Below are 18,801 nucleotides of genomic sequence, written 5' to 3'. Positions count from 1 at the left end.
CTGTCTGTGCATCTCTACAGTTCTGTTTCCTGCCGTCATCAAAATCAGAATCACAATCAGAATCAGATGCGTTATTGATCCCGGGGGAAATTAGTTTGTTACAGTTGCTCCCTCAGCAAAGAATAGAGAACAGGAAGATTATAAAGATGAAGTATAAAAAGTCTTTATACTATGATATACAAATAAAACATAGAAATGTGTAAAGAAAAATTTAAGGATATGAGTTTGAACTTTCACTTGTCTGAAATAAATAAATAATGAAGTGAAGTAACATCGGAAAAGACGACTACAGGAAGAAACTGATTATTGTTGTTTACAGTAAAAAACAAAGCAGATTTGTTTCCTGGAAAGAACCAAATAAATATAGTTATTAATTCTAGAGAGATCAGTTGATAAACTTCAGTTATTTGTAAATGCTAAGCTAACATAGCCATGATAGTTTTATTCAGAGGACAGGAAGTGAGATAAACATGTGAATTCTGTCTATAAACAAATAAAAAAAAGTTAATATTATTAATAAATATTCACTCAGGTGTCAGTGGAGAAAACTCAACACGACTAACTGAACAAACTGAACTAAGAGTGTGCCTGAAACAAACGTGAATCTTTTCAGGAGAATTTATTGTGAAACAGTGAAAAACTGTTGAGTTCAGAAAAGGTTTCACATGATAGAAAGTCAAAAGAATAATGGGGAAAATGATAAAATAGCAGCTGATGGTTCAGCAGAGAAAGAGGAAAAACTAACTTTTAAAGTTTTGGATTTTAAATATTATTTGTCTGCTCTGATTTTCATTTTATAAACCTGTTGTTTTAAATGTTTTTTATAAAAGAAAATAGAAAAAACTGAGCTCAGGAGATGTAATCAGACACAATACTCTCTCTCTCTGTATCACTCGTTCACACCACGTTGAGCCTGTGTATATAATTGATATTGATTACAGTAACACAGTCGGTCACCTCCCACTCATCCATATGGTTCATACAGAAACAAGCTCCTCACCTGGTGCATTGTGGGTGATGACTGCGACACACGGAGGGTCTGAACATGCTAATGACTCTGTGGGTTTGATCGTGCTGCGATAATGACAGTGAACCCACCACACTGACTTAACCTGTGTGTCTGTCAGTGTGTGTGTCGTGTTACTGTGTGTGGCTTCATGATTACACTAGTTTCCATCATGGAACAAACTCTCTCTCTCCCTCCCTCTCTCTCTCTCTCTCTCGTCTGCTTCTTCTTTTAAAACCTTCATCCTGCTGCAGCCGAGTGAGAAACATCCCAGTATCATTAGCTACATTCTCCACTGCTGCAATGTGTGTGTGTGTGTGTGTGTGTGTGTTTGTGTGTGTGTGTGTGTGTGTGTGTGTGTGTGTGTGTGTGTGTGTGTGTGTGTGTGTGTGTGTGTGTGTGTGTGTGTGTGTGTTTGTGTGTGTGTGTGTGTGTGTGTGTGTGTGTGTGTGTGTGTGTGTGTTCTCTCCGGCTGAAGAAGGTTTCTGTTCTTGTGTTTCAGATAAGATCGAAGAGGCACAGAAGGAGCTCAAAGAGCCCAAAGTCTCACAAAAAGGTGAGACGTTTGATTTCATGTGACAGTTACTTTTATTTTGAAAAGAAGAATGTGAGGAATGTTTGCTTGTTTATTTTAAATCTGTAGGAGAATTTCAGTTTTGTCATTTCTTATGAGCTGGTGGTTTAAAAAGAATGATTCAGCCTTGATTTAAATGTAATTCACTGGTCTGGATGTAAAGTTTGATAAAACATTTATCATGTGAAATGTTTAGAGCTGCTCGATTATGATTATTTTGATCAATATTGAGATCAGGATTATTTAACATGATCATCATTGACTTTGGAAACTCCAGCAGTTATTGATAGGCTTTAAATACCATTCAACAGAAAAACAAATACATGTAAAAAATGAGATGAATAAATAAAACAAATAATATATAAATATATCAAAATTAATACAAATAAATTAGATCAAAATAAAAAAAAACAAAAAATAAAAGAACAGATTTCAAAGCAAAGCGTTGTGTGTCTGTAGTTTTTCTGGTTACAAACAATATAAGTTAAAGATCTCTGAGTGTGTGAGAGCAGCCAAAAAACATGGTCTCTCTGAATGTATATAGAAAGTCTCTGGAGATGATGCTCTCCTACGTACGTCGAAACGTAACCAGGAAGTGGATGGGGAAATGGTTTTTGTGTGTGTGTGTGTGTGTGGGGGGGGGGGGTTTGAATCTGTTTCTCAGATTCACAGCGAGTAGAAGAACTGATCCTTTTTTCCACGTCCTTCACCGGTTTATTATTCAGAGTTATTCTAGAGGAACTTGGTGTACAGACCATGTGAAGATAAAGAGTCAGTCCCGCATGTTTGTGTGGAGGATGGATTAACCTGTGTAAAGACGAGGCGTTCCTCAGTCTAATTATACCAGAGGCCTTGAAGGAACCCTGACCTCATCCTGGGAAATACCTACACAGGCCAGGAAACTGTGACAGAGCCACTGCTGGTCTTATGCAACATGTCCTTTAACAGCACTGAATCATTACTGCAGGACTGAGCCGCAGTGTGGGAGCGCCCTTTAAAACACAACTGCAGTGTTACAGAGTAAATGTCCAACCATCAGGTTCACAGGCCACAGATCTGAGAAAGAACAGACTGATGTCAGTAATGAAGCGTGGGACTCTGTGGTGGCAGCCACACTGCGCAGAGATAAAAGGAAGAGTTGTGTCTAAATATAGAAAATAATTTACTGTAACAAGATGTTCGTCCAACTGAGACACTGATAAAAACAAGGAAAGTCAAAAGTTACTTTTCATAGAAATAAATGTGGAGGTTATTTTCTCTTTGTCTTTAAGTTACAGCTCTTGAATTTTTTAAAATATATTTTCTTATATAACAGTCATGAATGTTATATATCAATTATGTAATCATATGTTACTAAAATTAAACGGTTACAGTTCTACACATGTTCAGTGTTCAACAACAACAGTCTCCACAGCCTGTTTATACACACACACACACACACACACACATAAATATGTATATATATATATATATACTGTATATATAACCGTTCAATTATAATGCCATTTGATTACATAATTGATATATAACATTCACGACTCTTATATAAGAACATCTTATATTTTTAGATTTATTTTTTTAATCTAGTAATAATTATTTGTATTAATGTTAAAGTTTTCACAGTAGAGACAGTAAAATAATATTAGAGTAATAATAATAAAATAATAATAATAATAATAAGTGTAATCAGCTCCAATCAGGAATAATAGAGAATATTGTAGTAAATTAACCCTTTTTTTTTAATCTAAGAAAGAAACGTGACATCTTCATTTTGTTTGTTTATAGAAAAAAGTTATAAAAAAGTTGTTACTAATAAATGTCAAGTATTGATATTTTTTGACCTGATCATTGATCAGCTGATGTTAAATGTCAGATCAAATCAGATGTTTATTCATCATTTGAGAGAAAAACACTTTGTGATAAACTGTTGATGCAAATTCGGAATGAAAGTGAAATGAAATATTACAGATGTTTAAATGACAGTGACATGACTGTGTCACAGCTTCAGCTGTCGGTCTCTCTCTTTCACTCGGTAGGAAACAGGTTCTATTTTTAAAACAATAATTCTGACCCTTCATCAAACAGTCAGAAGGATCTGAACATTTTTAATTCAGTGCTTTTTGTTTATGAATGTCAAGTGTCCAGTAGAGGAACTTATGTCCAGCATGTTGTGGGGAGAGCTCGTAAAGACGTTGTTGTTGTGTGTGTGTCCTCAGGATCGTCCGAGAGCCTCAGAAACGCAGACAACATTAAAGGTCTGAAGAGGAAGAAGGTCGTCGCAGAGAATCAGCTGAAGAAGATTCCTAAGTCTCCGGTGAAGAAACCCCTGCAACTGAAAACATCTGGACCTTCAGCGTCGTCCAAGGGGACGCCTCCTTCCTGCTCCTCCTCCTCAAACAGTCCTACCCACAATCCTTCAGCCTCACCCGGGGGAAGAACTGACCCTCACTATGCCCCAGCAGCTACAGCCCCCCCTCAGGGGTCGTCCTCGGACGATGCTGAGAGGCTGAAGCAGGAGGAAACACCTTCTCCCCCACTGGACCCCCCCGACGGTGAGGAGGGCTCTTTGATTTCTGCCACAGTGTCTCAGCACAAAGACGGCAAGAGCCCCCCCCCCGGCTTCGAGGGTGACCCCTACCATAGCAGCGCTCCTCTGGATGTCCTGCTGAAGGCCATGGAGCCGGACTTCACTTCTCTGGCTGAGAGGACACGCCCCCTGCAGGTCACAGCCCCCCCCCTCCACACTCAGTCCAGTGGTGAACTAACAACCATGCCAGCTGTGAATGTGGGTGTCCACACCCCGCCCCCCCACATGCAGACGTATTACATCGACAAACAGGGAAACTTCATCGGCATCGCAGCGCCGCTACAGGGGAGCGTGCAGACGTCCACACAGGGAGCCCCCCTGCCCCCCCTGCCCCCCCTGCACTCCTCTCCGCTGCCGACCCCACACATGAGCTTCAACACGGGACCGTCCACCATCACTCACGCTCCAGTCCCCTCGGGGTCCAACGCTTTGCCGCAGAGCCAACCCCCTGTTGTGCACACGTGCCAGTCCCTGTCCGCCAGTGTCCCCAGCACCATCCAGGTCCCCGTCACCCCCGGCAGCAACCAGGTCCATATGACCACAGTCATGAACTTCGGTGCCGAGCAGGTCTCCAAGGACCAGAAGCCGAAGAAGCCAGGAAAGTACGTGTGTGAGTACTGCAACCGGGCGTGCGCCAAACCCAGCGTGCTGCTCAAACACATCCGCTCCCACACAGGTGAGCGGCCATACCCCTGCGTCACCTGCGGTTTCTCCTTCAAGACCAAGAGCAACCTGTATAAGCATAAGAAGTCGCACGCTCACGCCATCAAACTGGGTCTGATCGCCCGCTCAGAGTCCGGAGGCGGGTCTCTGTCTCAGGAGTCCGACAAAGCTCTGGGGACACACTCAGAGGCAGAGGAGAGTGACGATGATGATGAGGAAGACCCGGACTCGTCTCAGAGCAGCGTGGCCGCTCTGTCGGAGAACAGTTTACAGCACGCAGGTACGACCCAGACCGGTCACGGGGAGACGGACTCAGCAGCTGTGTTCGAGTCCATCAGACCAGCGTCTGGACACAGAGCTCACGAGCCCAAAGTCACAGCTGCTCTTCCGAAGGTGGTGGTGTACCCGGTGAACGTCTCCCCCCTGAGGGCGGACAGCCCCCGGGTCACAGGTGCAGCGCCCGAACAAGCTGCTGCACAGCGGCAGAGAGACTTCCAGACAGCTAACCTGAGGTCCAGCATCACGGTTCTGTCGTCCCTGAAGGAGGTGGATGGTTCAAATCCCTCTCTGGACACTGTGAGTGAGGATGAGGACCAGCAGTGTAAGTCTCCTCTGCTGGGGGGGCACGCTCAGCTGCAGAGACAGCAGGCGACGGACTTCTCTCAGCAGCAGCAGGTCAAGTGTCTCCTCAGTCCTCGCAGTCTGGGCAGCACGGACTCCGGATACTTCTCCCGCTCCGAGAGCGCCGATCAGGCCATGAGCCCCCCCAGTCCCTTCGTCAAGATAACTCCTCCTGTTGACATTGACAACGGCAAGAACGTCCCTCCTGTGGTCGCCACGGTGATGCACATAGCAGCTGAGCAGAAGCCGCGGGCCGCGGAGGGACAGATGCGTCCGCCGTTAGAAACCAGAGCGCTGTCTCTGGAGGAGCGGATCTCCAAGCTGATCTCCGACAACGAAGCCGTGGTGGACAACAAGCAGCTGGACAGCGTGAAGCCTCGGAGGACGTCTCTGTCCAGGAGAGGAAGCATCGATTCCCCGAAATCTTACATCTTCAAAGACTCTTTCCAGTTTGATCTGAAACCGATGGGACGAAGATCCAGCTCCAGCTCCGACATCCCAAAGTCCCCGTTCACCCCCACAGACAAATCCAAGCCAGTGTTCCTCCTCTCTGTTCCCTCTCAATACCCCCCCATGGACTGTCTGCCAATAACCAGGAGTAACTCTATGCCTACCACACCTGGACACTCTGCCCTCCCGCTTAACATCGCCCCCCTCCCCCACCCTCTGAGAATATGTCAGTCATTTGACGATAAAATCAGTTCCCCGAACGACGACGTGTTTTCATCGGCGCCATCGACTCCAAACCCGGCGATTCACTCTCGCACGTTAGTCAGACAAGCAGCGGTGGAGGACTTCTCCACGGGGGAGGGGCACAGCCTCCCCAGCGTCCGCTCCATGGACGACAGTTACCACGGTCCGAGCGGCTCTGGCGACCTGGTGCAGAGGAGCAGGTCGTTCGAGCACAGTCAGGACAGGAACAGGAAGCCGCTGCAGAACAAAGGGACGATGTACGAGTGCGAGACCTGCAGGAACCGCTACAGGAAGTTGGAGAACTTTGAGACTCACAAGAAGTTCTACTGCTCCGAGCTTCACGGCCCAAAGAACAAGCCGGTTGCTGTCAAAGACACGGATCAGGATGTTTTTCACTCAGTCCCCAGATCGACCAGCGGCTCAGGAACACTCGACCACCAGACTTCAATCAGGAAACGGAGGAAGATGAAGAGCGTGGGAGACGAAGACGATCAGTCTCCAACCGACACCATCCCTCCCTGCTCTGTTAGTTTTGAGCTGCCAACAGGAAGTCGTTCTTTTCCTCAGCCCGCTGTGATAGTGGACATTCAGCCCAAAAACAACCAGTCAAAGCTACCTCAGATCCAGCTCGTAGCCAGAGGGATAAATCCTCCAGAGTCCAGACTGTCCCCCATTCGAGAGACCCAGATCAGCTCCTCCTCTAAAGGGGAGGTTCAGAGACAAGGCAGCGGGACGTCCGTCATCAGACACACCAACTCCCTCAGCAGACCCAACTCCTTTGAGACAGAGTCTATAGACAGAGCTTCCCCTGTTGACAGCGTGGACAAGGATCCTCTGAACAAGTCCAAAATACATGCTGCAGAAAGTGTCTCAGCTGACGGTTACCATGACAACCTGTCCATACCTCAGAGTGCTGCCGACTATGGAAAACAGAGGAAGGATCAGAGCGGTGACGGCGCAACAGCAGCAGCCGGTGAGAACTCCACCCCCGTCCATCAGTCTCGTCTGGTCCGTCAGAACAACATCCAGGTTCCTGAGATTCTGGTCACAGAGGAGCCCGACAGAGACCACGAGACCCAGACCACTGAGGCGGCAGAGAAACCTGCAGACCAGTTCAGCTGGCCTCAGAGAAGTGAAAGTCTGTCAAAGTTACCAGCAGAGAAACTACCCCCTAAGAAGAAGAGGATCCGTCTGGCTCAGATGGACCAGTCCTCGGGTGAGTCCAGTTTTGAGTCCAGCCTCTCACGGAGCCTCAGCAGGGACAGCAGTCTCTCACGATGTTCCAGCATCTCAGCCTCTTTTGACAGAGATGAGCCGTCCAGGTCGGACAGTCCATCCAGAGGAGACACTGTGGGCAAAGCCCCGGAGCCTCAAGGTTTACCTGCGGCCTTCAACACCCTGGGCGTACCTGGAGTGATGAGGCGAGCTGCGTCTGAACAGATCACCTGCACTCAACCATCTGTGGAGATTTCATGTGACTACCGCAGCAAGTCTTTTGACTGTGGCAATGTGTCCCCCAGCAGGTCCCTGTCACCTGTTGGACAGCCTAAAGGTGGACGAAGCTCCCCAGTCACCCAGGTGCCGCTCATTGAAAGGAGGCGGGGGCCATTAGTTCGTCAGATGTCTCTAAAGATCGGCCCCGAGAGTCAGCAGCCAGTCCGGAAATCAGTCTTACCTCTGGATAAAGCTCCCATCACAAACGTCAGCTCTCTAACTCAGACCAGGTCCCAGCAGATCCACATCGCCAACAGGTGTCCGATGGCTCCGCCCTTCATCCTGCAGGGTGGAGAACTGCCGCTACAAAAGAACGAGCAAATGGTGCAGAGCATTAATTTGGGCAGCCCCACCCTGCAGCCTCAGGTCCACGGACTCCCTCACCCCTGGCATCAAACATCCAGGGTCCAGATCTGTCACAAGATTCAACCTCCACTGAACCAGATCTTAGTTTGTCGAGAGAACGTCCAGAACCCTCCGGCTGAGTCTGAGGAAAAGAAATGTTTTGTGCCCAAATACCAGCTGCAGTGTCCCGCCCTGAGAGCCAGCAAATCGTTTTCATTCTCCAGCTCACAGGCGGCTCAGATAGCTCTGCCGGTGTTAACCATCCCTATCGCCAGTCCCATTCTGAACATCTCAAAATCCTCAGAAGTCCAGAACGTTTACCTTGCTCAGCACAGTCACCCGTCCTCCGAGGTGAAGACAGTGGTCTTATCAGGTGAACAGCGCAGAGACCCGTTCGATCAGAGTCCAGCAGGTTCTGTACCTCTGCCTCAGATCCTGATCACTCATGAGCAGCTGCAGCCCGCTCCCTCTGTGAGTAAAACCTCGTCCTCTCTCAGTGTGGACTGCGACGCTCATGTTCCAGCGGTGAGGAAAGACAGGACTCAGATGGCTCACACTCATAACCACGTTGGAGAGCGAGCCCCCCCCCCGGGCTCTTTACACTGCACTCAGAAACTGGCCTCGGTCACTCTGTGTCCACAGCAGGAACCCACGGCCTCCAGTAAACGGATGCTGTCTCCCGCCAACAGTCTGGACATCTACATGGAGAAGCACCAGAAACGTGCGAAGGACGAGCATGGCGTGGCGTGTCTGACCGACGGCAGGTCCGTCAATTACCTGAACTCTAAAATGTCCGAGGTGACGAGACAGAGGAAGCTGACGCTCGTCCGGCAGGTTTGTACAACGGAGCCAGTGGACAGTCCCATTGAGACAGAGGCACCACCCCTCCCTCAGGTTAAAGCGGGGGGGGGGAAAGACTCAGAGGCTTCAGATGACGTTAAACCGATGTCACCTGACTGCACCGGCCTGGAGAAAGACGCGAGCTCTGTTGTTCACGAGGGTCCGGCCCTGAACACCACACCTGGTGGTCAGGTCACCTCCACACCAGCCAGTAACAGTCTGAGGCCCCAGGAGAGAGCTGAGGACCTGAAGTGGACTCCTGCTAAATCCCCCATCAGGCCCTCCAGCTTCCATGGGGGTCAGGTGAAGCTGACGACGTCCGTGTCTGTGGTGAATACCAAGGACAGCCACCGACTGTCCTTCCCCAGCCTGAAGACCGCCACCACCTTCACGTGGTGTTTCCTGATGAAGAGGAAACCTCTGCATGTCCAGCAGACCGACCTGAAGACCTCAGCGTACGCCACCTGGACTGTCAGCCCCAACAACCCCAACCCCTTGGGGCTGCCCACCAAGGTGGTCATGTCTCTGTTCGACTCCAAGCAGTGTTCCAAGAAAATCCACTACACCTCAGCCATAAGAACAAGCGGGAAATCTGACTTCCTGTCGTACACAGGGAAGCTGAAGGACGTCATGCCCCGGGTAAGAACTCCACTTGTAAAATCTTACACTCCCTCCAGAAAGTCACGATGTCTCGATAATTAACGCAAATTCAACCAATCCCTGTGAATTCTGTGACCCTGCATTTTCGTCCAATCACTGCTGCAGACACATGAACACACGAATGACATGAACGTGTCACGTTCACCAACAAACATCACTGTTAAAGACCATGTGCAGACATTCAACATGTTTTACATGAAAGGGTTAAATAGTTCTGTAGCGTGTGTCTGCAACATTGTGGTGGAACATCTAAAAACATCTAAAACATTTAAAAACATCTAAAAACATATAAAACATATAAAAACATTTAAAACATCTAAAAACATCTAAAACATTTAAAAACATCTAAAACATCTAAAACATCTAAAAACATCTAAAACATCTAAAAACATTTAAAACATCTAAAACATCTAAAAACATTTAAAACATCTAAAAACATCTAAAACATCTAAAAACATTTAAAACATCTAAAAACATCTAAAACATCTAAAACATCTAAAAACATTTAAAACATCTAAAACATCTAAAAACATTTAAAACATTTAAAAACATCTAAAAACATCTAAAACATCTAAAACATCTAAAAACATTTAAAACATCTAAAACATCTAAAAACATTTAAAACATTTAAAAACATCTAAAAACATCTAAAACATCTAAAAACATTTAAAACATCTAAAACATCTAAAAACATTTAAAACATCTAAAAACATCTAAAACATCTAAAAACATTTAAAACATCTAAAAACATCTAAAACATTTAAAAACATCTAAAAACATCTAAAACATCTAAAAACATTTAAAACATCTAAAACATCTAAAAACATCTAAAACATCTAAAAACATCAAAAACATCGAAAACATTTAAAAACATCGAAAACATTTAAAAACATCTAAAAACATCTAAAACATTTAAAAACATCTAAAAACATCTAAAACATCTAAAAACATTTAAAACATCTAAAACATCTAAAAACATCTAAAACATCTAAAAACATCAAAAACATCGAAAACATTTAAAAACATCTAAAAACATCTAAAATCATCTAAACCATATAAAAACATTTTTAAAACATCTAAAAACATCTAAAACATTTAAAAACATCTAAAAACATCTGAAAACATTTAAAAACATCTAATCTGGGTCACCTCTTGCACTCACCTGGATTTATTCTCACTAGAACCAGTTGCCTTTCATTTTCAATGAATTACACAAAAAAGATAGACATTTTTTGTATTTTCATTGCAAAAACACAACATCTAAAAACATTTTAAATCATCTAAAAACATCTGAAAACACATAAAACATCTAAAACATGTAAAAACATCTAAAAACACCTAAAACATATAAAAACATTTTAAATCATCTAAAACATGTAAAAACATGTAAAAACACCTAAAACATATAAAAACATTTTAAAACATGTAAAAACATCCAAAAACACCTAAAACATATAAAAACATTTTAAATCATCTAAAAACATCTGAAGACATCTGAAAACACCTAAAACATCTAAAACATGTAAAAACATTTAAAACATTTAAAACCATCTAAAACATCTAAAAATACCTAAAACATTTAAAAACATCTAAAAATATCTAAAACATCTAAAAACACCTAAAACATCTAAAACATCTAAAAACACCTAAAACATCTAAAAACATCTGAAACATCTAAAAACATCTGAAACATCTAAAACATCTGAAACATTTAAAAACATCTAAAAACACCTAAAACATCTGAAAACATCTTAAAAAAAAAAACAAAAAAAACATCTAAAACATCTAAAAACACTTAAAACATCTAAAAACATCTAAAACATCTAAAAATACCTAAAACATTTAAAAACATCTGAAACATCTAAAATCATCTCAAACATCTAAAACATGTAAAACATCTAAAACATCTAAAACACCTAACAAATTTAAAAACATCTAAAAACATCTAAAAACACCTAAAACATCTAAAAACATCTAAAATCATCTAAAACATCTAAAACATCTAAAAACATTAAAAACATCTAAAAACACCTAAAACATTTAAAAACATTTAAAATATTTAAAACATCTAAAAACATTTAAAAACATCTAAAAACATCTAAAACATTTAAAACATCTATTAATTGAGAAACATTGAAACACATTTAAAATATCTAAAAACATCTATAAAATTTAAAACATTTAAAAACATTTAAAACATCAATAACATTTAAAACATTTAAAAACATTTAAAATATCTAAAAACATCTAAACAACATCACAACTTTTAAGAAAAGCTGCTGTGAAATCAGGTGTTTTAGCTGCAACAGTCCTGAGCCTGTGAAATCCTGGAGGGACTGATCTTATAATATTATATAATTAATGTTTCTCTTATTAATATCGATGCCTTGTTTCTTGATCAATTAATAAATCAATGACTTCCTGCTGCAGGTGCCAATCACTCGGAGGTCTGTATCAGCTGAACCCAGAGGGAAAGTTCAGCCAGAAAATCAAACCAGCAACGACTCAGACAAAGAGCTGGTTTCTAAAACGGAGCCGAGACGAGTCAAAATATTTGATGGCGGGTAAGTTCATTCATTTATTGATTATCTTTTATATTACTGTTGTAAATCTCATCTGCTCAGTTTGACATGTTTATTCTCACTGTCCTGTTACAGATTCAAATCCAATGAGGAGTATGTTTACGTGCGTGGGCGTGGCCGTGGTAAATACATCTGTGAGGAATGTGGGATCCGCTGTAAGAAACCCAGCATGCTACGCAAACACATCCGCACGCACTCTGACGTCCGGCCGTACCACTGCGTCCACTGCAACTTCTCCTTCAAGACCAAAGGTGAGAGGTCACAGCAGCGTCAGTCTTCACAGCTGTAACCCTGCATCATCTCATATGATGTGATACTGATTTTTTTACACAAGCATTCACTTCCCAGACTGAAGATGATCCAAAATCCAATAAATATATAAGAAACATCATTTCAATGTTAATGATCTACTTCATGTGGTTCTAAACAACTGGATATATCAACATAAACTCTGAACACCATGATGAATCTAGAACCACAACTTTAACAAAATAATTTTTCCATTCTCTGATCTGAATGTAAAGTTTGTTTTTTTGACACTTTACATTGAGACTATCTGTATTTAACAGACTTTAGCTGCTGCTTCACTTTGTCCTTTTGTAAAGTTATGAAATGAAACATGTTGTTTCACCATCTCTCAAACCAAGACAGTGTGATTCACCGTCTTTATCGAACTTCCTTCCCACGCGACGCTGCAGAACAGTACTTTGTGTCAGAGCAGCCCACGTTCATTTAAAAATGTCTTCATCAGTTACTCACCCTTTACATACAGCATCCTCTTACATAAACTCCTTCTGTGCTATTGTTTGAGCTCTGCCCACCTGTAAGACCTCACTGCCTCCCCCCCTTCAGGAAACCTGACCAAGCACATGAAGTCCAAGGCCCACAGCAAGAAGTGCATGGAGATGGGGGTTCCTGAGGGTCTCATTGAGGACCAGGACGCAGAGGACTCTGGTACAGTTCTTCACTGCGTCTCTTCTCATAGAAAATGGAATATGTTTTTATAAATTCAGAGTTTTATTGACATCACATCTTTAATACACACAGGTCTTATTTACCCGTCTGCTGCGGTCTCAGATAACAGAACAGTTTCCTGTTCTGACATCAGATAGAAAACACACAGTGTCCCTGCTCCCGCTCTGGTGCTATGTCGATCAATAGCTTTGCCATGGTCTAATTAGAAATTCTAAATGCAGCTTCCCCCTCTGTTAACTCGGAGCGCATGTGGGCAGTGTTCACAGCGTTTAGAAAGAGGAAATTACTGCGTCTAATTTTAGAAGAAAAAAAAGAGAGAGAAGCTGCTGAAAGCGTTTTCTGGTTTGTTTCTCCTCCTCTGTCTGTGATGGAGCTGCAGGGTGTGAAACGCTGTGTGCAGCAGCACAAAACATCCCTGAAGATTTAATGATGGATTTTCTCTGTATGTCATTACGACAGAGTATCAGGGCCACACCGAGGAAAACAAACCTGAAATTATAAGAATAAAGTCGTAATATTATGAGAGTGTAATTTTAGGTTCCATGTTGTTCTAGGAGGAAATATCAGAAGCTTTAAAATGAGGAACTTGGAGCATCCGGTGAAGTTTCACTAATAAGGAGATACTTCATCTTTTAGCTCATCATCCTCATCAAGAACCAGAGTTGTTTATCTGTTGTTAGATAAACAGCAGCTGCCAGAAGCAGCTCATGCTGACACTGACTGTCCTTTCACCTTTTAATAATTAATATTTCTAAAAATTGTTTTTTTTCTCTAGAAATTTTACATTTAAAATTCTAATAATATTATGCTTTTATTCTTATAATATTACTCTGATGATGATAAGATGATATTGGAAGATATGTAATGAATGAAATCTGTTGCTGTCTCCAGGTGACCGCAGTCAGGTGAGCAGCGCAGACCGCCAGGACTCAGATGGCGATGACTCAGACGGTCCTGACGATGAGGAGAACGATGACAATGAGGAGGAAGAGGAGGACAGTCAGGCGGAATCCGGCCTGTCCACCAACCCCTCCGTCTCCGCCAGCCCCCAGCACGTCCCTTCCAGAGAGGCCGACGTCCCCCCCAGCTCCCTCCTCGCCCAGATGTCCATCAGCTCAGTGTCTCTCCCCCTGTCCCAGCCTCGGGCTCCTTACTCCTACACCTCAGACTCAGACTCGGTCCCCATGATGAGCCCTGTGTCCCTCAGCAAGCAGATCTCCATCTCTGCATCCTGCTGCAGCTCCCTGCCCCTCCCTCACTCACCTCCACCTGTCGCCACCACCTCAGAGTCGTACACCTCAGACACAGAGTCAGTGCACATGATGAGCCCAGTGTCCCCCTGCAGGCAGATGTCCATCGACTACCCCGACTTTGATGTGCCCCCTAGTCCCCCAGTGCCAGGCAAGGGCTCCAAGCTAGGCCAGGTGAGACCCATGTACTCTCATTGTGTGTCTCTCCACCCCCCCCCCGCCTGCCTCCCTCCTTTCCTCTCCATACCCTCACTTTGAATCCAGCATGCGAGGCACTTCCACACCGCTGCTGTGACACAAGGTGAATAGTCTCATCAGTTTCTTTTCATTCAGTCTTTACATATAAAACAGTAAATATGAAAAACAAAGTCAGCTGAATCTACCCGCCAAAATAAAAGAAAATGATTCACTCTTTTAGCCTTAAGAAATATCTCTGTAAAACTAAAACTAAAAAAGAAAAAAAAAGGAGGAAATTACACATAAAAAAACTTACATTAGAATTGTTAAATAATTTAAGAAAAGGAAATCATGTCAGAAACAGCTTTACAGATCTTTCTTTTGAAAACCAAAAGTCAATTACACATTTTAACATTTAAATTTGCATTGTTCCATAATTTGACCCCAACGATAGAAATACATTTTCTTTTAGTCCCTTTATCTTTTTGTACAGTAAACTAAAGTGAGAGAGAGAGAGAGAGAGAGAGACAGAGAGCACACCTGTTAAATTCTGAACATAATATAATTATAACCAACATTGTGTTTCTGCTGTGACCATCTGGTTCATGTGTCTCTTCTGTCTCTTAAAAAATAGATGAATCTCTAGATCACAGAGAGCAGCAGCCACAGACCTCTTCACATCTTTGGACTGAGCCACAGTTGAGTCAGGAAATAATAACAATAATAATAATATTCATTTTTCTCTTTCCTCAGGACACCCCCCCCCCTCCTCCTCCTGCTGTGGCCATCAGTGACCCAGGGATACCTGTGGACCGCAGCACTCAGACTTCCTCCTATGCTTCTCAAGGTCCCGCCCACTTCCCCCTACAGGGTCTCTCCCATCCCCCAGGACCAGAGACCCAGACCCACCTGTTCAGTCACCTGCCCCTGCACTCCCAGCAGCCCTCCCGCTCCTCTTACAGCATGGTCCCGGTGGGGGGGATCCAGCTGGTGCCCGCCGGCCTGGCAGCTTACTCCACCTTCGTACCGATCCAGGCAGGTCCGGTCCAGCTCACCATCCCAGCAGTGAGCGTCATTCACAGAAACACGAGCCCGTTACCGCCCCCCAACACACCCCCCCATCCGGAGGGCCTGCAGACGCAGCCTCTGGTGGTGCAGGAGCCAATTAGCAGCGTTGTCCCCTGCTTCCCCCTGGGGCAGGTCACTGGCCTGCAGGCTCAGACCATACAACCAGTGGGTCTGGAGACCCTGAACCTCATGGGTCTGACCAACACAGGCCTGGCCCCCACCCAGCTGCTCCCCCAGCAGGGGCTCACCCTCAACGCCACCCTCGGGCTACAGGTTTTAGCTGCCAACCCCACCTCCCAAAGCAGCACCGGCCCCCAGACCCACGTCCCAGGTCTGCAGATCGTCAACATCGCCCTGCCTGCCATCATTCCCTCTCTTAGCCCCCTCTCCACCCTCAGCCCCCTCCCCGGGTCGTCTGACAGGCAGGGCAGCCCCGAGGCTCCGGGAGCAACTCCACCTCAACACGAACATGGGGGTGGCTCTTCACCCCCCGGCCCTCTGAAGGTCAGCAGCTCCGCAGAGCTGACCACAGGCACCAGGGTTAGCCCCGGAGGCAGCATCGGGGCAGAGCTCACTCAGACTGTAGAGAGGGAGGACAGGGATAAACCCCCCCATCGTCCGTCTCCAGCTCCGCACAGTGCTCAGTCACCAACTGAGGGCGCTAACGATCCTGCAGCTGTGAGAGCGGCGGCATTGAGCAGCTGGCAGAAGGTGATCGATGAGGATAATGAGGTTTCCAGTGACGATGAAGACAGACTGGTCATCGCTACCTGAAGCCCTTCTTCTTCTCTTTTTGTAACTTGTCACTTTGTAAGACTGAAACACTTTTCAGGGGTTTGTTTCTGCACAAATCGCCTTTCAAAGCACAGATGCTGACATTCATATTGTATGTGCAATCATATGACAATTATGATGATGATGATGACCAATCATTTTATTTTTACCTTTTTGTCAGCTCCAGACATTTTCTTTTTTTGTACATGTTGTATAGACAATTGTGCCTTTATGGAGTTTCTTGTTTAGGAACCTGTAAATATTTCATGAATTAAATTCAGTAGTTGCTTGTGTTTATTTCAAAAAATAAAAGTAAAAACATAATGACGGAGAATATCTCAGTTTTATTTTGGAGGATTTGTCATTCGTAAAGTTATGGAATTATAAATGTCGTACTGGTATATGTACATTTCTATGGATTATTATGGGGCAATGTTTCTGTGTACAGATGTTGTGTTCAACTATTTATTATAATCCATCTAGTGCCCATTATGATTCATGAGTCCATAGGTATGTGCATTATAGTAGCTTTACATTTCTGTATCAATATTCTGAAATGTATCAGTAAAGATTTGTTTACAAACATTCAGCTGGTGTCAATGGATTTTTGGCTGGAGCGCAACACAGGAGCCAGCGCTATAACTGACTGCCTGTACTACATTTTTATGCCTTACTATACTATGACTTTTTAAATATCTTTTATGCCTTATTGTACAATGACTTTTTCATGTCTCTTTATTCCTGACTCATATTTTATGACTTACTATGATGTGACTTTTTAATGACTTTTTATGCCTTACTGTACTATAACTTTTTATGACTTACTATGATGTGACTTTTTTATGACTTTTTATGCCTTACTATAGTATAACGCCTTAACACTCTGGCTTTGTTCAAAATCACTATCCACTCTGCCAGTCTGTCATTTTTTGGGATTTTTTATGTTTTTTGCTATTTTTACTGCAAACAATTTTTAGCTAACATCAGTTCTTCTCTATAAAACATCCATTCCTTTTTAATTTTTTAACCATTCAAATGCCAGTTTGTTTGCACAATGCACTTGTTGGAAAACAACCTCAAGAATGACCATTTTTTTTATTTTCTTGTATTATTAATAGCACAGTCTGAGATATGTAACTGATTAACAACAACACTGATTTTTAAGCATTGTTATTTTTGTGCAGGGAAAGCAAAGTAGATAAAACTTTCCACTTTCACCAACTTGATTTTTTAAATTTGCATGAGTCCTGGTCATGAAAACCAAAATTTCATTCAAATTCAGAATTTTAATCCTTTAAATGCCTGTTAGATCACATAATGCTAATGATTTAGAAAGGGAGAAAAGCATAAAATCACTATTTTTTTTTTTACCAAATAATACATGCTACCTGATTTATTCTATAACCATCATTGCAGCTAAATGTATGTCAATAATTAGCAGTATCAATTATCTTTATGCATCATTACCTTTTTGTGCAGTGACAGAAAAACATAAAAACTCCCACCTAGCATGTTTGTGGACAAAAATGGCCATCTCCTGTTTGCTTTTACAAATTGCTATACAAACACTATATACTGAAAATATTTGCTATTTTCACTACTTTTACTAATTTTTTAATTTAGCATCAGTCCTGATCATGAAATCCAAAATTTTAATGAATTCCAGAATTTTAACCCTTTAAATACCAGTTAGATTACATATTACCACTAACTTTTCAGGGAAAGAAAGACAGAAAGTTGTCATTTTTTTCACCATATAATTGATGCAACCTAATATTTTTTTATTCATCATTGCAGGTCAGTAACAGTAACAAAGTTTTTTTTTTTTCTTTTGAGCAGTGACAAAAAAGACAAACTCCCACTTGGCATGTTAGTAGCCGAAAATGGCCATTTATTGTTTGTTTTTACAAAATGCTATAAGAATGTGTGTTTCAGTGAGTGTGTGTGCTGTGGTTTGCACATCCTGCCGCCCTTGAGCATGCACACACAGACACACTTTCCACAGCTGGAGCAAGTGTTTGCCGTTCTTCTCCTGTAGGTGCACAGTTCACACTTTCTCCTCATTTTGCTGGCAGGCTGTGGGTCACGCCCTGATTCAGACTGCTGTATCTCAGCAACAATGGCAGCAGCGGCTGTTGAGCATGGTGGACAAGGCCGTCTTGCAATTGCTGGGGTCACCAGCATGTACCCCAGCTCTTCCAGGAACACCATTCGTCTCTAAGTTTTAGAGGACTCCCACTCAGGATGGACTGATTTCCACAGGACAAAGGCATTGTATGACATCCAGGAGATTGTAGAAGAGAGCCAGTGGTCAGCGGGTGGTTTTCCTTCGACAACTGTAGGTGCCAACAACCTTGTCTAGGTTATCCACACCGCCTTTGCACCTATTGTAGTCCAGGATTGCTGCAGGCTTCCTCTTTTCCCCGTCGCTGACTGCTCGTTCCCTATGCTTTGTGCTCAAAAGAAGCGCATTTTTCCCTTGCTTGGGCATT

General features: G+C 43.4%; 1 protein-coding gene across 5 annotated transcripts in view; it reads left to right on the top strand.

Annotated features, from left to right (window-relative positions):
- The window catches only part of hivep1 (HIVEP zinc finger 1), a 42,768-nt gene extending 25,870 nt beyond the window's left edge, over nucleotides 1-16,898 (top strand). For all 5 annotated transcript variants that reach the window (XM_056399024.1, XM_056399022.1, XM_056399021.1 and 2 more), the window contains exons 3-9: nucleotides 1,509-1,562; nucleotides 3,797-9,462; nucleotides 11,914-12,047; nucleotides 12,141-12,316; nucleotides 12,918-13,019; nucleotides 13,932-14,464; nucleotides 15,221-16,898. In XM_056399024.1, coding sequence (XP_056254999.1) covers nucleotides 1,509-1,562; nucleotides 3,797-9,462; nucleotides 11,914-12,047; nucleotides 12,141-12,316; nucleotides 12,918-13,019; nucleotides 13,932-14,464; nucleotides 15,221-16,309 — 7,754 coding nt within the window. In that variant the 3' untranslated portion in view covers nucleotides 16,310-16,898. The remainder of the gene's footprint in view (nucleotides 1-1,508; nucleotides 1,563-3,796; nucleotides 9,463-11,913; nucleotides 12,048-12,140; nucleotides 12,317-12,917; nucleotides 13,020-13,931; nucleotides 14,465-15,220) is intronic.
- Nucleotides 16,899-18,801: the final 1,903 nt, after the last annotated feature.

Source organism: Seriola aureovittata, chromosome 16 (assembly GCF_021018895.1).
Source record: "Seriola aureovittata isolate HTS-2021-v1 ecotype China chromosome 16, ASM2101889v1, whole genome shotgun sequence".
Classification (NCBI taxonomy): Eukaryota; Metazoa; Chordata; class Actinopteri; order Carangiformes; family Carangidae; genus Seriola; species Seriola aureovittata.
The sequence above is the reverse complement of the archived record's forward strand: the minus strand, read 5'-3'. Positions and strand labels throughout refer to the sequence as shown.